At 42.2% G+C, this 20,724-nt stretch overlaps 2 protein-coding genes and 1 long non-coding RNA gene across 12 annotated transcripts in view; 1 reads left to right on the top strand and 2 right to left on the bottom strand.

The window, feature by feature from the left end:
- Positions 1-2,562, top strand: part of LOC100707006 (triple functional domain protein) — a 61,555-nt gene extending 58,993 nt beyond the window's left edge. For 4 of the 5 annotated variants that reach the window (XM_025902267.1, XM_025902265.1, XM_025902264.1 and 1 more), the window contains one exon: positions 24-2,562. In XM_025902267.1, coding sequence (XP_025758052.1) covers positions 24-575 — 552 coding nt within the window. In that variant the 3' untranslated portion in view covers positions 576-2,562. The remainder of the gene's footprint in view (positions 1-23) is intronic. The other variant, XM_025902266.1, reaches the window with a different exon arrangement.
- On the bottom strand, positions 1,650-4,476 carry LOC112843502 (uncharacterized). Its single transcript, XR_003215877.1, has 2 exons — positions 4,429-4,476; positions 1,650-3,532 (listed from the first exon to the last, which is right to left on the bottom strand). It is a non-coding gene; the product is annotated as an uncharacterized LOC112843502 (long non-coding RNA).
- Positions 4,477-7,024: 2,548 nt separating this feature from the next.
- Positions 7,025-20,724, bottom strand: part of LOC100694675 (growth factor receptor-bound protein 10) — a 49,305-nt gene continuing 35,605 nt past the window's right edge. For all 6 annotated transcript variants that reach the window (XM_005450796.4, XM_005450794.4, XM_019350584.2 and 3 more), the window contains 10 exons: positions 20,615-20,689; positions 19,759-19,896; positions 19,488-19,598; positions 17,771-17,869; positions 17,592-17,669; positions 16,377-16,493; positions 15,849-15,915; positions 15,643-15,730; positions 13,857-13,950; positions 7,025-12,902 (listed from right to left, as the gene is read on the bottom strand). In XM_005450796.4, coding sequence (XP_005450853.1) covers positions 12,756-12,902; positions 13,857-13,950; positions 15,643-15,730; positions 15,849-15,915; positions 16,377-16,493; positions 17,592-17,669; positions 17,771-17,869; positions 19,488-19,598; positions 19,759-19,896; positions 20,615-20,689 — 1,014 coding nt within the window. In that variant the 3' untranslated portion in view covers positions 7,025-12,755. The remainder of the gene's footprint in view (positions 12,903-13,856; positions 13,951-15,642; positions 15,731-15,848; positions 15,916-16,376; positions 16,494-17,591; positions 17,670-17,770; positions 17,870-19,487; positions 19,599-19,758; positions 19,897-20,614; positions 20,690-20,724) is intronic.

The following is a 20,724-nucleotide window of genomic DNA, read 5'->3' as shown; positions in this document are numbered from 1 at the left end:
GCTAATCTTTGCTCTCGTTACAGCCTGAGAACCTGCTGGTGTCCCACACCGCCAGCGGCCAGCCAATAGTCAAGCTCACAGACTTCGGTGATGCTGTGCAGCTCAACAGCGCCCACTATGTTCACCCTCTGCTGGGCAGCCCTGAGTTCGCCTCCCCAGAGCTGGTCCTCGGAGAGCCTGTGTCGCTGACCTCTGACCTGTGGAGTCTGGGCGTGGTCACCTACGTGCTGCTGAGCGGCGCCTCCCCCTTTCTCGACGAGAGCGCAGAGGAGACCTGCCTGAACATCTGCCGGCTGGACTTCAGCTTCCCCAGGGATTACTTCCAGGGCGTCAGCCAGGCGGCCCGGGACTTCGTCTGCCTGCTTCTGAAGACCGACCCAGGCAGAAGGCCCCCGGCCGGCCTCTGCCTCCAGGAGCCGTGGCTGCAGGCTGGCCAAGGCGACGGCCGGGCAGAGGGCTGCTTGGACACCTCCCGCCTCATTTCTTTCATTGACAGGAGAAAACATCAGACCGATGCCCGGCCCATCGGAGGGGTCAGGAGCTTCATTCACGGTCGCCTTCAGCCTCGGGTTTGAGCAGCTCTCAGCCTCAGCGCTCCGACCACAGCAGGAGACGCTGCTCAGTTTGGGGTCCAGCGCTGAGGCTGAAGAGTCTCTTTATGGTCTCGATGTAAAAAGGAGAAAAAAATGAAAGCTGATCTCATCCTCTTTCACAGATTTTCCACTAAATAAAATCCTGTTATCCTTTTAGGTTGTTTATTTGAGACCTGCTGAGGTCTTAAGCCAATCGGAGCCCTAGAGAACTGAGTTCTCACCAATCATAAATGAATGGATGCCCTCGTCTACTGCTGCTTGCTGGTTTCGTCTTTTTGTAGTTAAGTGAACAAAAACAGTTTAAAAAAACTATTATGAAGTAAGTTATTTTCCTCTGCGCGAGTTGAAGCTGATCAGAAGAGCCAATCGATCGAGCCTCGACGCCACCGCACGGGCGCAGCTCTTTCAGGAGAAACCGATGCCAACGGAGCTCGCCACAGAGCAAACCGCCCTCCAGGAACAGACGGTGTGTTTTTGCTCTTTTACCCTTAAACAATAACTGGGATACTTTTGAGAAGCAACCCTTTCTTATAGAAACAGTGTATAGAAAGGCACAGTAGTGTCTCTGCGATTCCAAGGAGGAAAAAACAAACACATCATTGTAGAAAACGCTCATAAGTTGAAGATTCGTGTGCTACTCTGGTCTCTGCAGACACGCGGAAACCGTGACAGAGCTCATCAGCGGAGACATTTATACATCAGAGCTTCTCGATGGCTACGCTTACATTAACGTACCCTAATCTAATCTAAGAATACCATGATGACCATGTCGTGAGTAACAAATGCTGCACTGTCCAACCCGAGAAGAAACAATAGACGTTCGTCTTTTTTTTTTCTTTTTTCTTTCCTAGAACAAAACTTGTGTTGCGCAGATATGACATGTTTAAGCCTTACCTTGTATAGAGACTTCGGCCTTCTTCCCCCTCACGTTCGCAGTGGACTCGAGACTGTTGGAGCCTTCGGTGGCAGCGCTGAATGTGGAGGCGGCGGAAGATGAATTTACTGTAAATGCACTCATTGTATGTTATGTTTGATTATCATGTGCAATGTTGCGGCTTTAACATTTTATGCAACTATTTATGAAAACATCTGTTGTATCTGTAATAAATCTAGAGAAAAGCATGTACTTGGTACTGCAAGCACTGCTGGTAGTTTGTGTTTATTCGATCGCCGAGTGTTAACGACCGCTCCGGGGCCAGGCCGCGTCAGAGGTCACGATCTACAATCATCACGTTTTGATCAAAACTAATTTAACTTTTTTTTTTTTGTACTGTATGCCTCTGTAGTATTGGTACACCAAAGTTGCTCTAGCTTTATAGTACTTAATAAAGAAATGGTTTTATTGTGATTACGTTTCACTTGAGTTAGGCCATCCATGACCATGTTAAATGATTGTTTACACGAGTAAATGTCAGAGGAACGCTTTTAGTTAACTCTCTTTATACCTTTATTAAAAAGGCGGGAGATTAAAGGACTGAAATGTACTCTTGGATGGGAGCTGAATGCAAGATTTTACTTACAAAGTGTTGTTTTCACTTTATGTACAGATACATGTTGCCAAAATATTTCTTCCATTTAAAAAAAACAACAACAACAAAACACCTTTAAATGGTAACTAACCAGTAACTACACAAGATTGCTATGGTAACAATAGCACACAAGTCCAGTAAGGGGTTATGATTAAATCAGCCCCCTATTAACCTTTTTTTAATTTATTTCAAAAGGTGTACACACAGGCCATTTAAAAACAAGAAAACTGGACTGGATACCTCAGTTTGGGTTTTTGTTGATTTTTCTGTTTTTGTCGCTTTGTGTTTTTGTTTTCCCGTTTTTGTTTCATAAATTGTTCTTTTGTTGGTTTTTTTTGTTTTGCATGTATATTTCTTTGTACAAATCATACATATTCTCTCCTGTAAATAGTGTCATTTTGCCATCACTTATTTGAAAATTAAACGTAATGAACACACGGGCCCAGTTTGACATTTACGTTCTTTTTGTTTGTTTTTTATTGTTTGTTTGTTTATTTATTTTCTGTGGGGGGAGTGGGACGGAGGGTCTTTACAAAGCTGAAATAAACATTAAAGCAAGTTTTGTTTAGATCGGGTAGCAACATTTTCAAGACTTTGTTCATTTTTCCCATCATCTGCTCACCACTTTCTTTCTTTTCTTTTTTTTCCCCCCTACAAATCAGATGGTTTGATTTTGTACAATTCCGTATTCGAGTTTAGTGACGTAGGCTGACGTCGTCATGTACAGGACTGGTAATAAACTGACGCTCACACTTTCCTAAAACACCTACAAATACTTAACACTTTCAAAAATCATAATTATGACTTTTTCTTTTCTTGATTTGTTCTGCATTGGAAAATCAGACCGTTTGAGCTCTATATGAAAGATTAACAGAACGTTCAGGTCTGAAAAGTAAACCCAGTGCAGAAATGCCTTAAAGTGGCATAATCCTAGTGACCAGCAGGGGGAGACTGATCTGTTTGCAAAGAAAATTAAAAGGTAATGCAATTAAAAATGCACATGATAGAATTATGGTCTCAGTCCATGGTTTCATATCTTAACTGTTCCTACATGGTGTTATTATAAACCCCCTATGCTTAAACCCAAAGAATGAGTGAGTTTCCTCCACAGGACATCTGAGCTTAGCTTTATCGAGAGGGTGAGGAGCTCCGTGTAGAGCTGCTACTCCTCCACATTGATGGGAGGCTGTTGAGGTGTTTCAGGCATCCTAGACCAGGAGAAAGAAGATGTCCCTCAGCTGGCTTGGCAATGCCTCACGCTTCATTCACAGCAGGGCAATTATGTCTGTTTGTGCATGTATTTACCCGCAGAGAGCTTGTAGAGACAGGTTTTCCACCAGTGCAGTCCTCAGAAATCCCTGCTGCACGCTGCTCGACATGGATGACGCTGTGTGTCGCTCACATCCTGAGCTGTTGACGAGTGAGGTGAAACAGCAGAGTTCACCAGCAATGGGAGAAAAGCAAAAACAAATTAAAATGAAATATTAAAAACTACACCATGAAAGGTAAAGACAGTGGTTTCAGTGGACACTCTTTTTTTTTAAGACTCTGTTGCACTTCAACTCGTCTGTTAAACTGTATTTCTTGGAAATCTGTGGGGCACATCTGTACTTTTATAAATAAAGAATATATCAATATTTAATAAATATATATGAATAATATAAATTAGGTGAAAAACACGGGGAAAGCAAAGGTTTCTGTGTGTCCAGTGTTTATATATCTGGCCACAAGATGAAGAAGCCAATGGGCAATGTCACAGTTGGCTGCATCCATCTTTTATATACAGTCTATAGCACAGACACTTTCTAAAGTACCCCACACACTGCAGATCTGGTGTTTCTTCATCATAATACTCATAATTTGTCAGCTGTTATCAGAATACTTTATTAATACTTGAATAACAATTTTAAAGACTCCCACAACTAGTAGTGCTGTGGAGCCACTGCTGGGTGCTTGCAGGTGGGGAGATGCTATCCTCTGTATCTGTACGAGACGGCATGTTACGGTAAGTAAACTGAACGAAGGAAACTCCACAGGGTTCTTTTAATATTGGCCGATAAGCCGGTAGGCGTAATCAGTCGATTACATCATTTTACATCAACATTTTATATTTGTGTGTGTGTGTGTGTTTAGTTAGATTAACAGCCATTTGGCGTCAGAGTTACCATGAAACATTTACAAAGATCAGTATCGGCCTGGCCTGGCTGTGACCACTGCCTGGCTCAGGCAGTAAAGCAAACTTAGCTTGTTTGACTATTTGTTACAAAATAGTGAAGTTTCTTTATAGAACAACTGAAAAATATTACCCTTTACCAGCTATGGAAGCGGCCTTTGTAGGTTCTAGTCAAATATCTGGTCTGCACCGCCCCCAAGTGGCACTTCTCTTATATTGACGAGCGGCTGCTTTACAAACCTCACAGATATTGACGGCTTAAACGGTGTTTTGGGTGGAAAACAGATGTTCTATATACACATATGTACATTTCACCTTGTGAACAGAGCGATAGGTCAAATATTCTATAACGTTTGCCCAAATTCATTCATAAAAGCTTCTGTGAAAAATGCCTTCTAAACATGATTTTTAGATATAGCAGAGCAGTTATCAATCTTTTCTTTAATTATTTAATCCTTTTGTCAAATTTGGCTTTCTGGTATTGTGGTTAAAACATCTGTATTACACATAAAAGATCCCTGGTTTGATACTGTGAGGATACACAGTCATTAGCTAGTGCACAAGCCCTGATTGTTGGGAAGTCTGTCTCATGAAGAGCATCCGGTATAAAATCTGTGCCAAATCAGACATTTGGATCATTTTGCTGTGGTGACCTCTTGGGAAATAAGGGAGCAGCTGAATGTAGCTCTGGTTAATTAGTATATAATAAAACCTGTTACTGCAGGGTTGAAGCAAGTAGCATTTATAATTTTCTAATCCTGGGTTAGTGAATATTTTTTGCTGCTGTAATACCGTGAAATTATTATTTCTTCCCCAGATGTGCACAAATGTGGTTTTAAAAACCCGATACGGTGTTTCCGTTTTGTGCTCACAGTTTCCACTCTTTATAAGACATTAAAGGCCAGTTAGAAACACTTATGTGTGAACAGATCTTTGCACCATCTGGTGCCTTATTTGAACTTGTGTGACTCAAAGTCAGCAGGTTTCTGACACTGGGGGCGTTCACGTGCAGTGGGATGTTCCAGTACTTTTTAACTGGAATAAAACTGACCTCAGCATGGGCACACCTCTTCACATGCCTTGAACTGGCTTTGACAGCTTCTGCACAGGACAGGCAAGATTGAAGTGTGCTAACAGGAATATAACATGTTACACAAGCAAGATCAAATTACATCGATTTACTTTACTCGTGCTTTTGACTGTAGGTAAGGCAAACTAATAAAAGAGATTATTTGATTCAGGTAAACAAAAGTAATTCCAGTGACATGTTGCTCCAATGATGCAGTGGTGCAGGTTGAGGTGTTATCCTTTTCTGCTTCAGTAACATTTGATAACACTGATAACAGCAACTTGTGAGGTGATAGATGCACCACTGTATTGCCCAGCTATTTGTATACCTTGACTTACACATTTATTTAACCTAACTACATGTGAGGTTAGTTAGTGTTCTACCCTGTCCTAGTTTAGTGGTAATTGGCCTCAAAAAAGCACTGGACTGGCTTTTTGCACTGCAAGCTGCATCCACACACCTAGATGGACAGATCGGGGGGTAGAGAGGGTTCACTGTCTTGCCTGAAGACCTTATGAGTGTTGGACAATGTGCTCTAAATCTCGAGCCACCATAAAAAACAGAATATTTGGGGACCTTAGTTGAGAGCCAGGTAACCAGTGAAGTGATCCAACTGCGAGATGTGACTAAAAACAAAATGTATCATTTGTACTACTCTCCACACAAATTGTTAGTTCAATTGAAATAAGTTGCAATTATATAGCGCTAATTAACAACAACAGTTGCCTCAAGGATCTTTATATTGTAAGGTCGAGACCCTACAGCAACACAGAAAACAACAATCCGATAATTCCGTATGAGTGAGTGACAGTGGGAAGGAAAAACTCCCTTTTAACAGGAAGAAATCTCCAGTAGAACCAGGCTCAGGGAGGGGAAGCCATCTGCCGTGACTGGTTGGGAGTATTTTTACTCAAATGGCTAGTGGGTTTTATCAAAAGAAGTAAATAAAAGAGTAAAATAAATAAACAAAGCAATTTCCTTTTAATGTTACTTTATCTTCTGCACAAGAAGGGAAATGCAGAGGTATGCAAAGTATGCAAGACCTGGATTGAAAACCAGCAGGGAACAGGTCTGATGAATCCACATTTGAATGTTCTGGTGTAACAAAAACTTGCAGAAACTCTACAGTGACTTGCAGTATCTACAGTCACCTGTAGAACACGGTGGAGGCTCCATCACGGGTTGTGCTAGAAACCAGCGAAAGGTGTCGGGTGTTTTTTCCAGAAATCTCTGCAGCTATTTCTCATTTCCTGGAAAAATATAAAGAAATAAGGGGTGGCACAATACTCAAAAGTAACGGGTTTTCGATGTAATGGACAATCCTGGGAGCTAACTAGCTATCTCTGTAGCCTTTAAATGACATTATTTATTACAGTTAAATATATTTGCTTCAAATTTCAAATTAAAGATTAATTGATGATAAAAAGGCAAAATTAAAAAGACAGCTTCCTGTACCTTATTAGACTGGAATACTCTAAGGAGTATCTGATTTACTAATCCTTCCATGAAGGATGAAAATGCCCAAAATTGGAGTCTGGTTGCAAGAATAAAAGCAGTTAGGAAGACCACATGTAAATGTTCCAGCATACGAGTGAGAGTACATAGTGTATCTAATCCAAACTTCAAACAGCAGAGAACAACAGAGCAGGAGTCAGGCATGTTTGGTTTATAGCAATGTTGTCTTTTATTCTAATTTCCAATAAACAGAGAATATATCAGTCCCTTATTTGTACAAAAATACCTGAACAGGATACAATGTAGATCCAGGAGCCGCACAGACAGAATGAAGCAAAGCACAGTGGAGGGGTGTATGTGAGAAAAATTATTACAGTTCATTTGATCCTTTGTTTTTGTTTTTTCCTCCCTGAAATTTTTTATTTGACTTCAACTTATGATGACTTTGACCCAGCAATAAAAACACTGAGTTAGCTTCACTTGCACCTATACTGTAAGTCACCAAAGTTCAGTGGGACTGACGTGTGACGTCCACATTAGCATTTAGTTCTGCTAAGGTTGCATTTCACAGTCACAGCTAATTTGAAATGCAGTGTGAGAGTGGACGGACGGCAACTAGGGAGCTGTGACCGTTTCAGAAAGAGGCACGTGCTGCGAGAGAATACACAAAAAAATGTTACGCACCTTTAAGAAAAATAATCAGACAACATAGACATTATAATGAGATGCACAATCCTCTGGAGCTACAGCTTATAATTGCACTACTTGTGATGAAAAGCTTAAGAATTAGCATGTGCGCTCTCCATCAAAAAACAATGCTCTGTGTGTGTGGGCTTAATATCCAAACATGGAGTATAAATGACAGAGAGGGAATACTGAAAGAGTTGAAACCTGGCAGAGATGAAGACTCCGACAGCCTGTCAGCTTATAAACACAACCGAAGTTCAGAAATTTGACACGTGCCAAAAATCCAGTTTGATTTCTTAAAATAAAAAAAATGTTTAATTTAATTAATACTGTATATGCTGTGGTATATGTCATTTTGTGGCAAACCAAAGACAATACACAATAAAGTCATACACACAATCAAATAATAAAAAAAAGGAAAAAACAAATCATTCTTCATTTTACATGGAGTTATGAGCAAAAGCATAACAGCCCATACATAGTGATCTGTGACCTAGGTACAGTGTTAGATCTACATCTTCTCCATAGCTTCACATACTTTGAAAACAAAAGATACTTTATACTGGTATATATTCATATGATTGGACTTCTGTGAATGATTGCATTGTAGCACAGTGACTTTAAAAAAAAAAATGCAGGGAGGACGGTGATTTTGTCCCCGCTGACCCATAGTGACGTGGCTTTCATCCTCTGTCAGACAGGGAAGAACCTAAACTGATGACCGGGAATGCTGGGAAACTTCCAGTCAAACTCCCGTCTCCTCTAAATCTGCAGCTTACCCCCCGACTTTACCAGACTGTCTTCTTACCGCCTCTAAAAGGGCGAGCGCGTTAGCCAGCAGAGTTCCTGAAGGGTGAATATAACAGTCTGGTCATCCGCACACAAACACACACATTTACCACAGGATCATATAGCTTACAGGCTGGACACAGGTGGGAGAGGGGGGCGGGGGATTCAAGCATTATCCAATCCCTGGAGAGAGTCTGACCTGACTGACCAGAAAGGCCTGATTGGTGGAGTGCAGAGCTGGTGAGTCGTTTAAGTCACGCGATTAGTTGGCTGGTGGCGGCAGTGGATTGTGTGTGTGTCTGTGTGTGTATCAGTGTCGGTGCTTAGAGTCTGGCGACCTCATTCTAACCCTGTGAATCTGGGATAGGATGGATGGAAACTGCAGGTGAGGGTGGGACGGGTGCAGCACAAAGCTAAAGCAGGTGTTATGTCACACGCATTCAATTGGTCACGTGACAGTAGGAATGACAAAAGGATTCCTCGTCTCCTTTCCTGGGCATCTTTTTCCTGTTACTATAAATAAGGTAAAAAAATAAACTAACTGGTGATCTGTTTAAGCTACTTAGAGTGGAATTTCTATGTGAATCTAATTTTTTGGAACTGATCTCTATGCTGACTATTACAGATTCATTTTTAGAGACCTGGCAACAGCATCAACTATTGGCATTTTCTCCTACATGTCATGAACTGGTTGATGACAGCTCATTTTTTTCAGTAGACCAACTTTTTCTGCTTTACCTGCTATGTGTTGTTTTCAGTTTATTTTCCAGACTGCTTAAGGAGCGCTTAAGGGATGATCCTATGTAGGTGAATCCAAAAGTTAGCGTTACCCTGGTTCCCTCAACAAAAAGCCAATAATGGGACCAAATGACAAAAAAAATGAAGGGAAGGGTGGAGGGGGAAAAAAAGCTTATGATACCGACTGATTCACAAACTGATGCCATTTTCAGAAGTTTTGAACCATGAATGCTAATTTTGGGCATATCGGATTAAGGTTCTGTGTTTAGCATTTAGCCACCTATTAGCAAACTCCTTCTCTGTAACATACATGTGGTATGTTCTAGTATAAAGCTAGGGTTCAACCAAAAAATTAAGGAAACCGAAACAGTAAAAAGCTAACACATTTCGGACACATTCATGTGACAACTGTTTTCCATGAGATCTACTATCACAGCAGTTAGACTTACAGACTAACATCGCTAATATCCAATTTAGTCAATTTAGAACATTTTAGTTAAATTTTGGTGTACTGAGATTTCTCACGTGGCATCAGTTAGAAACGATATGGTTGTCACTGGTTGTCAGGGAAACGTATTTACCGACTGGTTGTTAATGTTTCCAGGAGGTTGGTGGCTCTCGCTGGGTGAAATCAGTTGCAAAGTAGGTGCTATAATGAAAACCTTCCAATGACTCCTTTGGTTGCTAGCACATTTGCATCTCTGCGTTTCATGTATGTCTGAAAGATCTTTGTAATTACTCTCTGAGCAGTAGTAAACTGTGAAAACCGGCCACACAAACCAGAGATGGAGAGGATTCATTCTTCAATGTAAAAGTTGTGCTTGAGATTTACAACCAGCATGTTTTAAAAAAGGACAACTTTTACATAAAAGCAAATATTCCTTGTTTCTTTTTCTTTTTTTTTGCTGCACTTTTTACAGTTTCCAAAATGTTTTCCATACTGACAGGTGGGTCATTGGGGAAAAATAGGGGTCACTGACCACTCGGAAGGCCTGTGTGACTGAGACTTTATTTTTTGAGTGAAAACCATCAACCTCCATTAACTACTTGCAAGCATTCAAGGAATACTTATTTCCCCATCATGACCAGTGGTTTCCAACTGGTTGCAGACCAGTCTATAGGCTTGTGTGATTGGGGACTTGTTCACTTTATCCTACATTGTCACATATCCAAAATGGCCGACAAGTTAATGTCACATGGTTAGGGGTCACGTGTCTACAAAAAATAAAGAATGCAAAAAAATCTCAAGAACCAAACGTGACAGCTAGTACAACAATCTGAAATTGGAGGTTCAGTTCACTAAACCTGCTATTTGAGAAGCTTGAATAATTGAATACTTTTACTTTTTCAAAATGAAAAAACAAAAACAAATATTTGCTGGCCCTTAATTTGCTCAAACAATGACCTGGTACTACTAAACTAAGTGAAACCCCTCTGTAATGTTAGCTTCCTATGTCTCTGTAGCAGTGGATTTGTTGTTTGATGGATTGGTTGTGAAATCAAGAAAGAAGCCCTTTCTGCTTGATTGTAATTTAGCGACCCTGTTGATGTTCAGCAATGGTGCTCAAACACTTCATGCAGCTAATGGAAATATCTAAATACAGAGTTGACTGACATTTTGTCCAGATCTGAGATTGCATCACCAGTACATGTTTTCGAAGTTGTGTTCTAATGGATTTTTACTTTACAGGAATCTTTGAGACCTTTTGGAAAATATATTTTTTGCTTTCCTGTTAGAGAAGAAGGCAGGGATGAGAAGCTAGCTAGTTACGTGTGATGCTAGCTAGCAGTCTGCAGCCAGCTAGCCAAGCTCAGTAAAAACATCAGATACCTTTCACAAACTGTTGTTTCCAGCATGATAAAACATGTTGATTACTGAGCTTTAGAGGTGGCCGTAGGCAGATTTTATAACCTCTGTACAGAGCCAAGACTGCTAGTCACGCTAGCATTAGCCTCATTTTTAATGTACAGATCCTGTAAGAGAGTTACATTTCTTAACAAGAAAGCAAAAATGGACCGTTTCCCAAAATCTCCCACCACTTCTCCCCATTCATGATGTTCTTCCACCACCCCTGAAATTTTTTTTCCCCAAACGTGTTACTCTATGTGCATTTCTTTTTAAAACATAGCTTCAATGTTATACACAAGGCTCACAATTTTCACTTAAGGCGAGTGAAGCTCATTTGACTGTTTGTTGACACACAGACAACTGAGTTCACGTTTCAAGTCATTTGTTCAAATTCCATATTTTAAATTTTTTTAACAAAAGTTTCAAGAGTGCTTTTGTTGCTTTCAACGAGGGAACAGTGGTCAGAATCCGAACACGACAGCTCCAACCCATCGACAACAAATCAGGCTGATTTTTAAAAATGTGCAAGCAGAGAGCTCGGAAATTATTTAGTAAAAGGAAAACATTCAAAGACAAATTCACCAACAGATAAAATAACCAATTTGATTGAAAAAAAAAAAAAAGACCGAAATGGTAGAAAGCTTGGGGTTCGACACACTTTTAAGTGAGTCTATTTGACAACCTTCCTCTTCTTCCTTAAAGTCTTGAGACACCTACAGCTGGTTCAAGAGCACATTCATGTTTGTTAATTGTTGTGGTCTTGTTGGTACGACACACAAGGCTGGGGGGGCTAGTTAGATGTTCTTAAACCTTACTGGAAAGCACTGCATGATGTGACTGTGCTCCCACACCACCGTAATCCAGTCAGAGCTGATGGAAATTCGTATGCGTGCTTTTCAGAAGGGGAGTGAAGGAGGAAGAGGAGGCAGCTTCTCTTAGCTAAAGAGCTGTCGTCTGTCCGCTCGGGAGTGCAAAACAAGTTCTTCATTGAATCAACAGTAATAAAACAGCATTAAAATGACATCAAGTAATCAACTCTACAAGAGAGGCTTGTACAGCCTTCCTGATAAACATTCCTCTGTCCTTTCAGCAAACCCTCGCCCCTGCTCTGCTCGTCTTGCCTTTCAGCGACTTCTCGTTTCTCTCCCGACTTTTTTCTGAGCTCGTGTGGAGGCGGGATTGGGGTTGCATCAGGGGTCTGTGGGTCGGGACACGGCAGCGATGCCACGTCATGCCCCGCTAAGGTGTTTCCGGGGGTTGGAGGGCAGGGTGTCAGCTTATCCAGACTGGACTGCACAGGTTGAGAAAACTCCTGGATCAAGTTTGATGGGACCCAGGGAGGTTCCCGTCCATCCCTGATGATCATTGAGGAAGTCAGAGGGTGGCGCTCCCCGCCCACCTCGGTATCGAGGACAGGGCGGGCACCACAGCTTATCAGGCCTGGAGGATGGGGAAGGTGGGTGGGGCTGAAGGGTTTGGGACTCTAAAGGAAGGGATCCATCCAAGAGACCCACTGGAAACATACTGTAGCCGTCTTGTGGTTTCACATCACGCTGGTCTTTCTCTGGGGTCTGAACACCAATAACAAAACAACCGCAGGAGTCCACAGTCTTCGACACTTGGCCTGTCCCAACAGCTCTCGTTCAAACAACCGAGCAGCAGTAAGGTGGAGACGAACGTTACCCACTGGGTGACATCGACTTCCAGTCCCGGCTCCTGCAGAGTTGTTCACATCCGCAAAACAGGACGTAACTTTTCTCCATCTCCTCAACCCCCACTGCGTTGGTAAGGGAAGGGGTAAAGGGGACAGAAGGGGAGGGAGGGGGATCTCAGGGAGAGAGGTGTGCAAAGAAAGGTTTGGGGGGGAGGAGTGTCACAAGGCCACAGCGGTGCATTGGTGTTTGAGCTTGCAGGGCAGCACTCCTCTGTTAAGCTGGTAAAACTCCACCAGGTGGATCAGGTCGGTGAACTTGGTGGCGCCGTCGTCGAGGCTGAAGAACACCTGACCGTCCTCCTCACACTTCAGAGCAGAATCAGACGGAGGAGAGGAGATAGTTTAGGCACCACATGACAGAGACTGATCTTTATGAGGTAACGATAAAACATGGAACACCTGACAGGAGTGCAAAGAGATGATAACATCCAGGTCTAGGGTTAGGTTTGGGATATTATCCCTTCTCAGACCTGGAGATGACATTAATATTTTCAGTACAGTCTGTGGAGTGATCCGACTGGCTACTTTTTGCATTCCTTTGACCATATAAACTACAAACCAACAAATTTTATATTCCTACAGATTAGTTTGTCTATCAGTCACTTTGATCCACACTAGAATATCAGGGATGGATGAAGATGAATGATTTTTATCAACTGGGCATTTTTAACATTAAGACTTGACTGAACAGACAGAAACTCCATTGGACGATAATGGCCATCTATTATCAGTTCAATGTAATCAACCTGAAATACATATATATACCTTTTTTCCAAATAAAGTTAAAACACTTGCTGCATGCAACTACATCTTTGTCAATAACTGAGTGATCTGTTCCCTCTGAGCTGTTTCAAGCTGATTACTGTCCTGCAGCAAAATAAATCTAAGCACACGGCTGCCTGGGAGGAAGCAAAAAACACATTTTAAAATCTTAAAAAAGCACAGCGTACTTTGGAAACGGGTTGGTGGTGATGTTAAATGAGTGTAGCAGGCTTGCTGGGCAGAGTCTACCGTAGGGTTTTTTTACACTATAGAATTAAGCTGCATCGCAGACTATTTTTAAAGATGGACCTGCTTGCGGGGACAAATATACTCCTTTGCCGGTGATGCCGACAAGCCACAGCAGCTGGTTTTTGAGACTGTGACTGCAGTTTAGCAGTCAGACTATAACAAGAAGTCAAATTTGTGTCATTTTCACACCGTTTCTCATTTCAGTGCATCTTAACAGAGGCGGTGACATTTTTCTTGCTTCACACTGACCGGTAGGATCTGGAAGTGCTTGATCTTCTGGTGGTGGCACAAGGTGAGCACGAATGCCTTGGGATTACTCTGACTGTCCCGCAACAAGAATAACCTGAAAGAAAAAGATTACATCATGAGAACTAGTTCAACCACCTTATAAAAAGGACTGAAATATCTACCATGAATTTCCATATGCTCGATAATACACACCTTGAATATACTGCCCCAAAAAATTAATGGACCACTTTGAAAACACATCATATCTAAACTGAAAAAAACCCACGTTGGATATTATTCCACTGGGCAATGTGTTAGGATGAAAGGATGCCACATCGTTTGATGAAAACTAAATGATCAACCTACAGAAAGCTGAATTCAAAGACATCCTGAAAATTTTAAATGATGCAGCAGGTTATGGATGGTGTACCGGGGCATCTCCTCCCAGATCTGGACCAGGGCATGACTGAGCTCCTGGGCTGTGTGAGGTGCAACCTGGTTGCTCAGATGGACTGAAACATAGAACATAATGTGGGGTGTTCTGTTGCATTTAGGTCAGGCCAGTCAATGGTATCAATTTCTTCATCCTCCAGGAATTGAGTGGATACTCTCACCATATGAGATCAGAGATTCCCATTCAACAGGAGGAAACCAGGATCCACCCAGCACCAGAGTAGGGTCTGAGAATGGCTCCAAAGATTCCATCCTGATACCCAATGGGAGTCAAAGTGCTGTCACCTAACCTGTAGAGGTCTGTGTGTTCCTCCATGGATATGTTTTCCCAGACCATCATTGACCCACCACTTAATCAGTCATGCTGAATTATGTTACAGGCAGCATAATGTTCTCCACGGCTTCTCCAGACCCTTTAATGTCTCTAATACTTGCTCAGGGTGAACCTGCACTCATCTGTGAAAAGTGCAGAGCTACCAATTGGTATTCTATGGCAAAAGCAAATCTGGCTCCAATGTCCTGGGCAGTGAGCACAGGGTCCACTAGGGGATGTCGGGCGCTCAGGCATCATGAAGTCAGTTTCTGATTGTTTGGTCAGAGACATTCACACCAGTGTCCTATTTGAGGTCATTTTGTATCTCTGGCAGCGCTCACCCTGTTCCTCCTTGCACAACGGAGCAGATACTGGTCATGCTGATGGGTTAAAGACCTTCTACAGCCCTGTCCAACTTTCCCAGAGTAACTGCCTATCTCCTCCATGCTCTTGAGACTGCTGGGAAACACAGCAAATCGTCTGGTAATGGCTCGTATTGATCTTGACTGGTTTGTACTGTCCAGCCAGTCCAGCCTTTGTAGGGTCCAGGTATCGCCTCATGCTACCAGTAGTGACACAGACCCAAGCTAAGTGCAAAACTAGTGAAAGAAACAGCCAGAAAAGATGAGGAGGGAAACATGTCAGTGGCCTCCACCTGTGAAACCATTCCTGTTTTGGGGGTTTGTCTCATTGTTGCCCCTCTAGTTCACCTGTTGTTTATTTCATCAACACCAAAGCAGCTGAAACTGATTAAAACCTCCTCTGCTACTAAACTGACCACATCAATTCCAAGAAGTTTAACTGACTTGATGCAATATTCTGATTAAAAAGTGCTCCAGTAATTTTTTGAGCAGTGTTCTTTTGCAGTTTCTGGAAAGCATTAAAACTCGCTGTGTGTGTGTTGTTTCTTTGACGAACCAAAGCGCAATCATCCTGACAGCACTTGGACTACTTTGACAAAATTATCTTCCTTTAATCCTTTTTTTCCTGCCGGAGCCTTCACGTGAGGAGCACTCTCCATTCGACAATGTCGTAACTCACCCATCGACTTGGCCTTGTTGTATCATCATTTTGTGGGCTTCCTCTCTCATGATACGACCATGAAACCACACCTGTGTCCTATGAATCACTAAAAAACACAGGAAATTTTTCACACACACACAGACACAACCACATTATACATATATTTGTAAATGTATTTATACTGCTCATGGTGTTATTGCTAGGCCAGTGTCACATGAGAGTACCTGTGCTCAGAGAAGATGGATGCAGGGGACTGGGACTGCCCAGGACATTCATACGCTGGCTCCTTTTCTATAAACACCACATTTATCGTTAGATATCATCATGTAAAACAAAACTCCCTGCATTAGTCAAAGTCCCTAAGCCACGCCCATCACGTGTGTAACCCTCATGGCAAACTAAGCTATGTTTAAACATCACTTTGGACCAAAACAAACACAGGAATGTTTTACTGTTTCAATTCTTTTTTGTCCAATAACAAACACTCTACTGAAGGATGCACAGCTTTGGTAAAGTGCAACTACTACACACTTTAATTCACAAAGAAAAGGCATCCTTGTAGGTTATGAAAGGCTTCAGTGCATACCATCCATCAAAGCAGTCAATTTTTAAATATACTGGGAAACTCCTGCATATTCTGTGGTAATCACATAAAGCAGCTGCGGCTTGAACGTTTGCACTTCTAGTCAGATATCCTCTACTTCCTATCTAACCCCACCCTGCAGAACAGAATCCAAGCTCCCTCTGCTTACCCTCCAGGTATGCCCTTCTTCCAGGGCGGCGCTCTGGGCCTCGATGGGGTTGTCGATGACGCGACCGGTCCGCCCGGAGAAGTCCATGGCAACCAGGGAGTTCTCAGATACGCTTCGCTGTTTGGAGGGCAGCAGTGTGGGTGGAGGGTGATGGTGGTTGGGTGGGGGTTAGAGGGAGGGGGCATACAAGAAAAAGGGTGGAGGGGTAGTAGACAAGGGTCAAGGGTCAAACAAACCAGACACACTCACTGGAGCATGACAAATCCTGTCTGCACACAGACCCACTTTAGTCACACAAATGCCCCTTTTGAGGAAAAGCACAAGCCTCTGCTGGATATCTGGCTGTGAGACTTTCTTATAATAAACATAATATTATATTATATTATAATATTACTCTTCACAAAATAATCCGACATTCATTTTTCCATTTTTAGGAGTCGTTGTTATATTATATCCTAAAACCTTTCAGAAGAAGTTACATTAATTAAAAATTAGTGCTCGAAGATCTGCTGTGTTAATTTTGACTCCTTTATTTTTTATCACGGTCTTTCTAACCGTTTCCTAACAGCTTTGATAATCATACACCATTACTCTATTGAACAAGCGCAGTGGCAAACCCAGCGTCAGCTTCTAAACTGAACGCTGAGTTCAGGAAACATCAGGAAAACTGAGTGGAACTGCTTTTAGTGTGAGCTGTGAGCTGCCACTGATCGCCTAATACCTTTGGATAGCGGGGTTTGTGAGTATGCGTGTGAAGTTTTAAACACAGGCTAACTCGCTGTAGAAGTGTCTAATCTTCAAAAGGTTAGGGCACAGACTTCAATTGTGGAGAATTGCAACTTAATTCTATTCACAATCTTTCCAAAGGAGCTTATGACACCTTTTTCAACACCTCATGGTGCGAGGGGATTACACATCACACCTGCAAAAAACAATTTTCCTGTTCCCTGTACATGTGTTGGAACAGTATGTAAATATTCACTTATTTGCAGGAGCCGGGACTGTCTGCTTACATTAGCAGCAAACGTCAGCAGTAGCCTGGTCATCCGAATATAATAATCTATTTCAGAATTTCAATAAAACAAGTTTTTTCCTCTTAAGAAGGTTTGAGCCTCGTCCCAAGTTTACTATCAGCTAACTCATGCATCAATGGATTCGTCCCTGCTGGTAGAGCAGAATTGTAATAAGGCGATGTCACAGAGAGCAGATCCTCACCACAGGCGCAGTAAAAGGCGAGAGGTTAGACTTCCTCTGCTGGGGCACGTTGTAGCTCTGATACAGCACTATCCCGTACTGCGGGGGCAGGAGAGAGGAGACGGCATCAGCTTAACGTCCAAGCACCGACTAATTCATTAATGTTTAACTGCGACACAAGAAAAGTGCAGGGTTTTTACTTTGAACAGCCTGAAGGCGGTCATCCAGCAAGTCCTGCTCTGCTCGTCCTCCGCACACAGCATTTTCAGTTCCTTGCAGTCGCTCCTCACTTTGCTGGGCTGTCGACCAAACAGAGGACGCAGCGGGGAATTAGATTAACGAGATGCACATTGCAAACATGAACAGTAATAAGGCTTCATGTGACCGTGCCAGAGCACAGCCACTGTTGTGTTCGGCAGCACAGGTCTGCGCTCTAATCACAGCAAAGCTCTGACTGCTTTGGGGGTTTGAGTGGCAATCAGGAGTCGACTGCAAAGAATTTAGCATTTTCCACATGAACCAATCTTTTTGAAATATTTAAACACTGCATGCAGTCAAATAACATAAAAGTAAGCAATACAGGAAGTTTAGGAAAATCTATTTTTTTATGATTTATGAAAGTCGCAAACTACAATCCTTGTAATTTGCGACTTTCCAGGCAACTCCCTCCAAAATCACAGCTTAGACTTTTTCCTTTCTCCTTCCACCACTAACAAGGGCATAAGGCACACTGCTCCCTAAATACAACCCCATACTGATAAATTCATTCATGTCGCCATGGCAACAAACCCCACCACCCCCTCACCCCACCAAGAAAAATCCCTCACCCAATCCTGCACTGTCACCCCCGCTGACAGCATCTGACACGCCAGTCGTCTAGCACGTGTGTGTGTGTGTGTGTGCTTGTGTGTGTGTGTAAAAGAGAGGTGAAGAGGTCAGGTGGGCCAGATTCCCTGTGCCATCCCAGCTTATCCCACTGAGCTTATCCCAGATCAGCAGGTACACCCACCGCAGATACCACCCGGAGCGGGGCACAGTACTGAGGGTGTGTTTAAACCCCTGCTGTGCTGTTTTAAACCCATGTGTCCTCACAGACACGCCCACTGCACACAACATATGCAGAGAAGGACTGACTTTAAATAAAGATTTCAAAACTGTCAAAAAATCTGTTTTTTTATATTGAAAAAAATCAAATGAGACATTTTTTTAGCTATTAAAGAACAACAATATTCATCTCTAGTGGGAGCCCTGACGTTAAAAACTGCACTTCCTGTAATGACCACTAGAGGCTGACTCTAAGACTGAACCAATCCCCACAGACTCCCATGTTAAAAAGCACAACTTCCAGGCAGAAATAAGCATGTTTACAGTCTGTTCAGCCAGTTCTTTCCTCTATAACAACAGAATGAGAAGTGAGATGTGTTGTAACTGATGCACTGAAACTTTATTAAAGTTGAAAGTTATGCAGTATTAGCAGATTAGCAGCTATAGCCGCTAGCTGCCCACTGAGCTACATTTCAGCTAATCTGAATCACTGCACTTTAACTGTGTTTGTGCTGTTGGTACCTTTTGGAGCATTTTGTGTGTAATTATGTGGCTAATAATAAGGCCCGAAGTGTGATAACACTACTAACAAACTATTCGAGAACTCTTAGCTTCAGTGTTGCTGAGTCAAGATCTACTTCCATGTTATTTAGCAATAATTAGGATGAAATCATAGCTAAATATAGCACATATCTGTTTATGGATGCAGCTTTCTGACCACCCAAACGCAGTCACCTCTGGCTCCACAAAAATAACAACCAGGCGGCTAAAATTCTAAAAATCAGAAGCCTCAAAACATGATTTCACAAACCAGTGGGTGATGTCACTGTGGCTGCATCTTTATTTACAGTCTGTGGTTTGTTTGTGTGTTACCTTGATGCAGAACTGGTAGTCTGTGGGGGCGTTGTAAAGTTTTCGGCCCGTGATGACGGTGAAGACGTTACTGTCCTCCAGGTCTGAGAGTACCTGCAGGTGCCGGGGTTCCTGTGGAGGTTGTGAGGGTGGCGATATATGATTTAAGCTAATGCACAATAAGCGCAAACACACACACACACACACATTAGGCAGATTTGGGCAGCTGACCAGCCCTAAATATAGTTTACTTCCCACCACTTCCACAATCAATAAAGCAATACTTTCTCACCTTGGATGTTCCTTTAGTGGAGTAATAAAGGCCGGAGCGGCGCAGGAACATGTAGAGCTTTTTCCAGGACTTGCGTCCAGGCTCTTTCACATACAGATAGCCCTGAATCTCTGGACAGCTGCTCGAGTTCAGAAAGTTCTGGAAAACGAACGCACAACAGCATCTATCGTTAATACTGCTGCAGGGCAAGGATATTATAATTAACCAAAACTAAATATGGTTTGTTAACTAAAATAAAATACAAATCAATAAAATTAACTGAAACAATTTGGTGAACTTGGAAAACAAACTAAAATAAATATCCCTATTTTTAGTGTTTGTTAGTTGGGTAAAAAGCTTTATTACAGCTTGCCTGATGAGGCATTGGTGGACGTGTTTGCTGAAAGTCTACAAGTCTCTAGGAGTCAACCGCTTTCAACACGTTCTGTGTTTTTACTGCAATAACTGTGATGATTTTCCCAAAATCTCACCTGTGACCTTAAAACTCAAACTGAAGCTAAGAGAAAACTAAACAAACATTTTCAAATATTAAAAACTAAACTGAATTAAAAACAACAAGCCAAAATGACATAAAAATAACTATAATAGCACTGCTGCAGGGGAAGTGAATACAGCACTGTTTGGGTCTCTGCTTTTAAAACAGATCATGATGAAAATCTGAATTAAAAATGAATATCGCAGTGAAATAATGAGGCAGCGTATTTTATATTTCTAAAAATCAGGAAGCAAATGGAGCGCAGCACCATAATCTGTCTGTGCATGCGCATGCACATTTTTGGATGAACAGATGGTAACGCTCTTGAGATATCAGGGCTCGTATAATTCGTAGTATTGCTTCACTGAGTCATCAACTCACCTGTAAGAGCTGTGACGGAGGAATTGAGCCATCAGACTCCTGACAAAAAGCCACCATCTGCTCCGGAAAAAAGTTCTGGATGGAAAAGATACACGGAGATCGCCAGTGAG

The sequence above is a fragment of the Oreochromis niloticus genome, linkage group LG22 (genome assembly GCF_001858045.2).
Source record: "Oreochromis niloticus isolate F11D_XX linkage group LG22, O_niloticus_UMD_NMBU, whole genome shotgun sequence".
Lineage (NCBI taxonomy): Eukaryota > Metazoa > Chordata > Actinopteri > Cichliformes > Cichlidae > Oreochromis > Oreochromis niloticus.
This window is presented reverse-complemented; position numbering and strand designations above follow the sequence as displayed.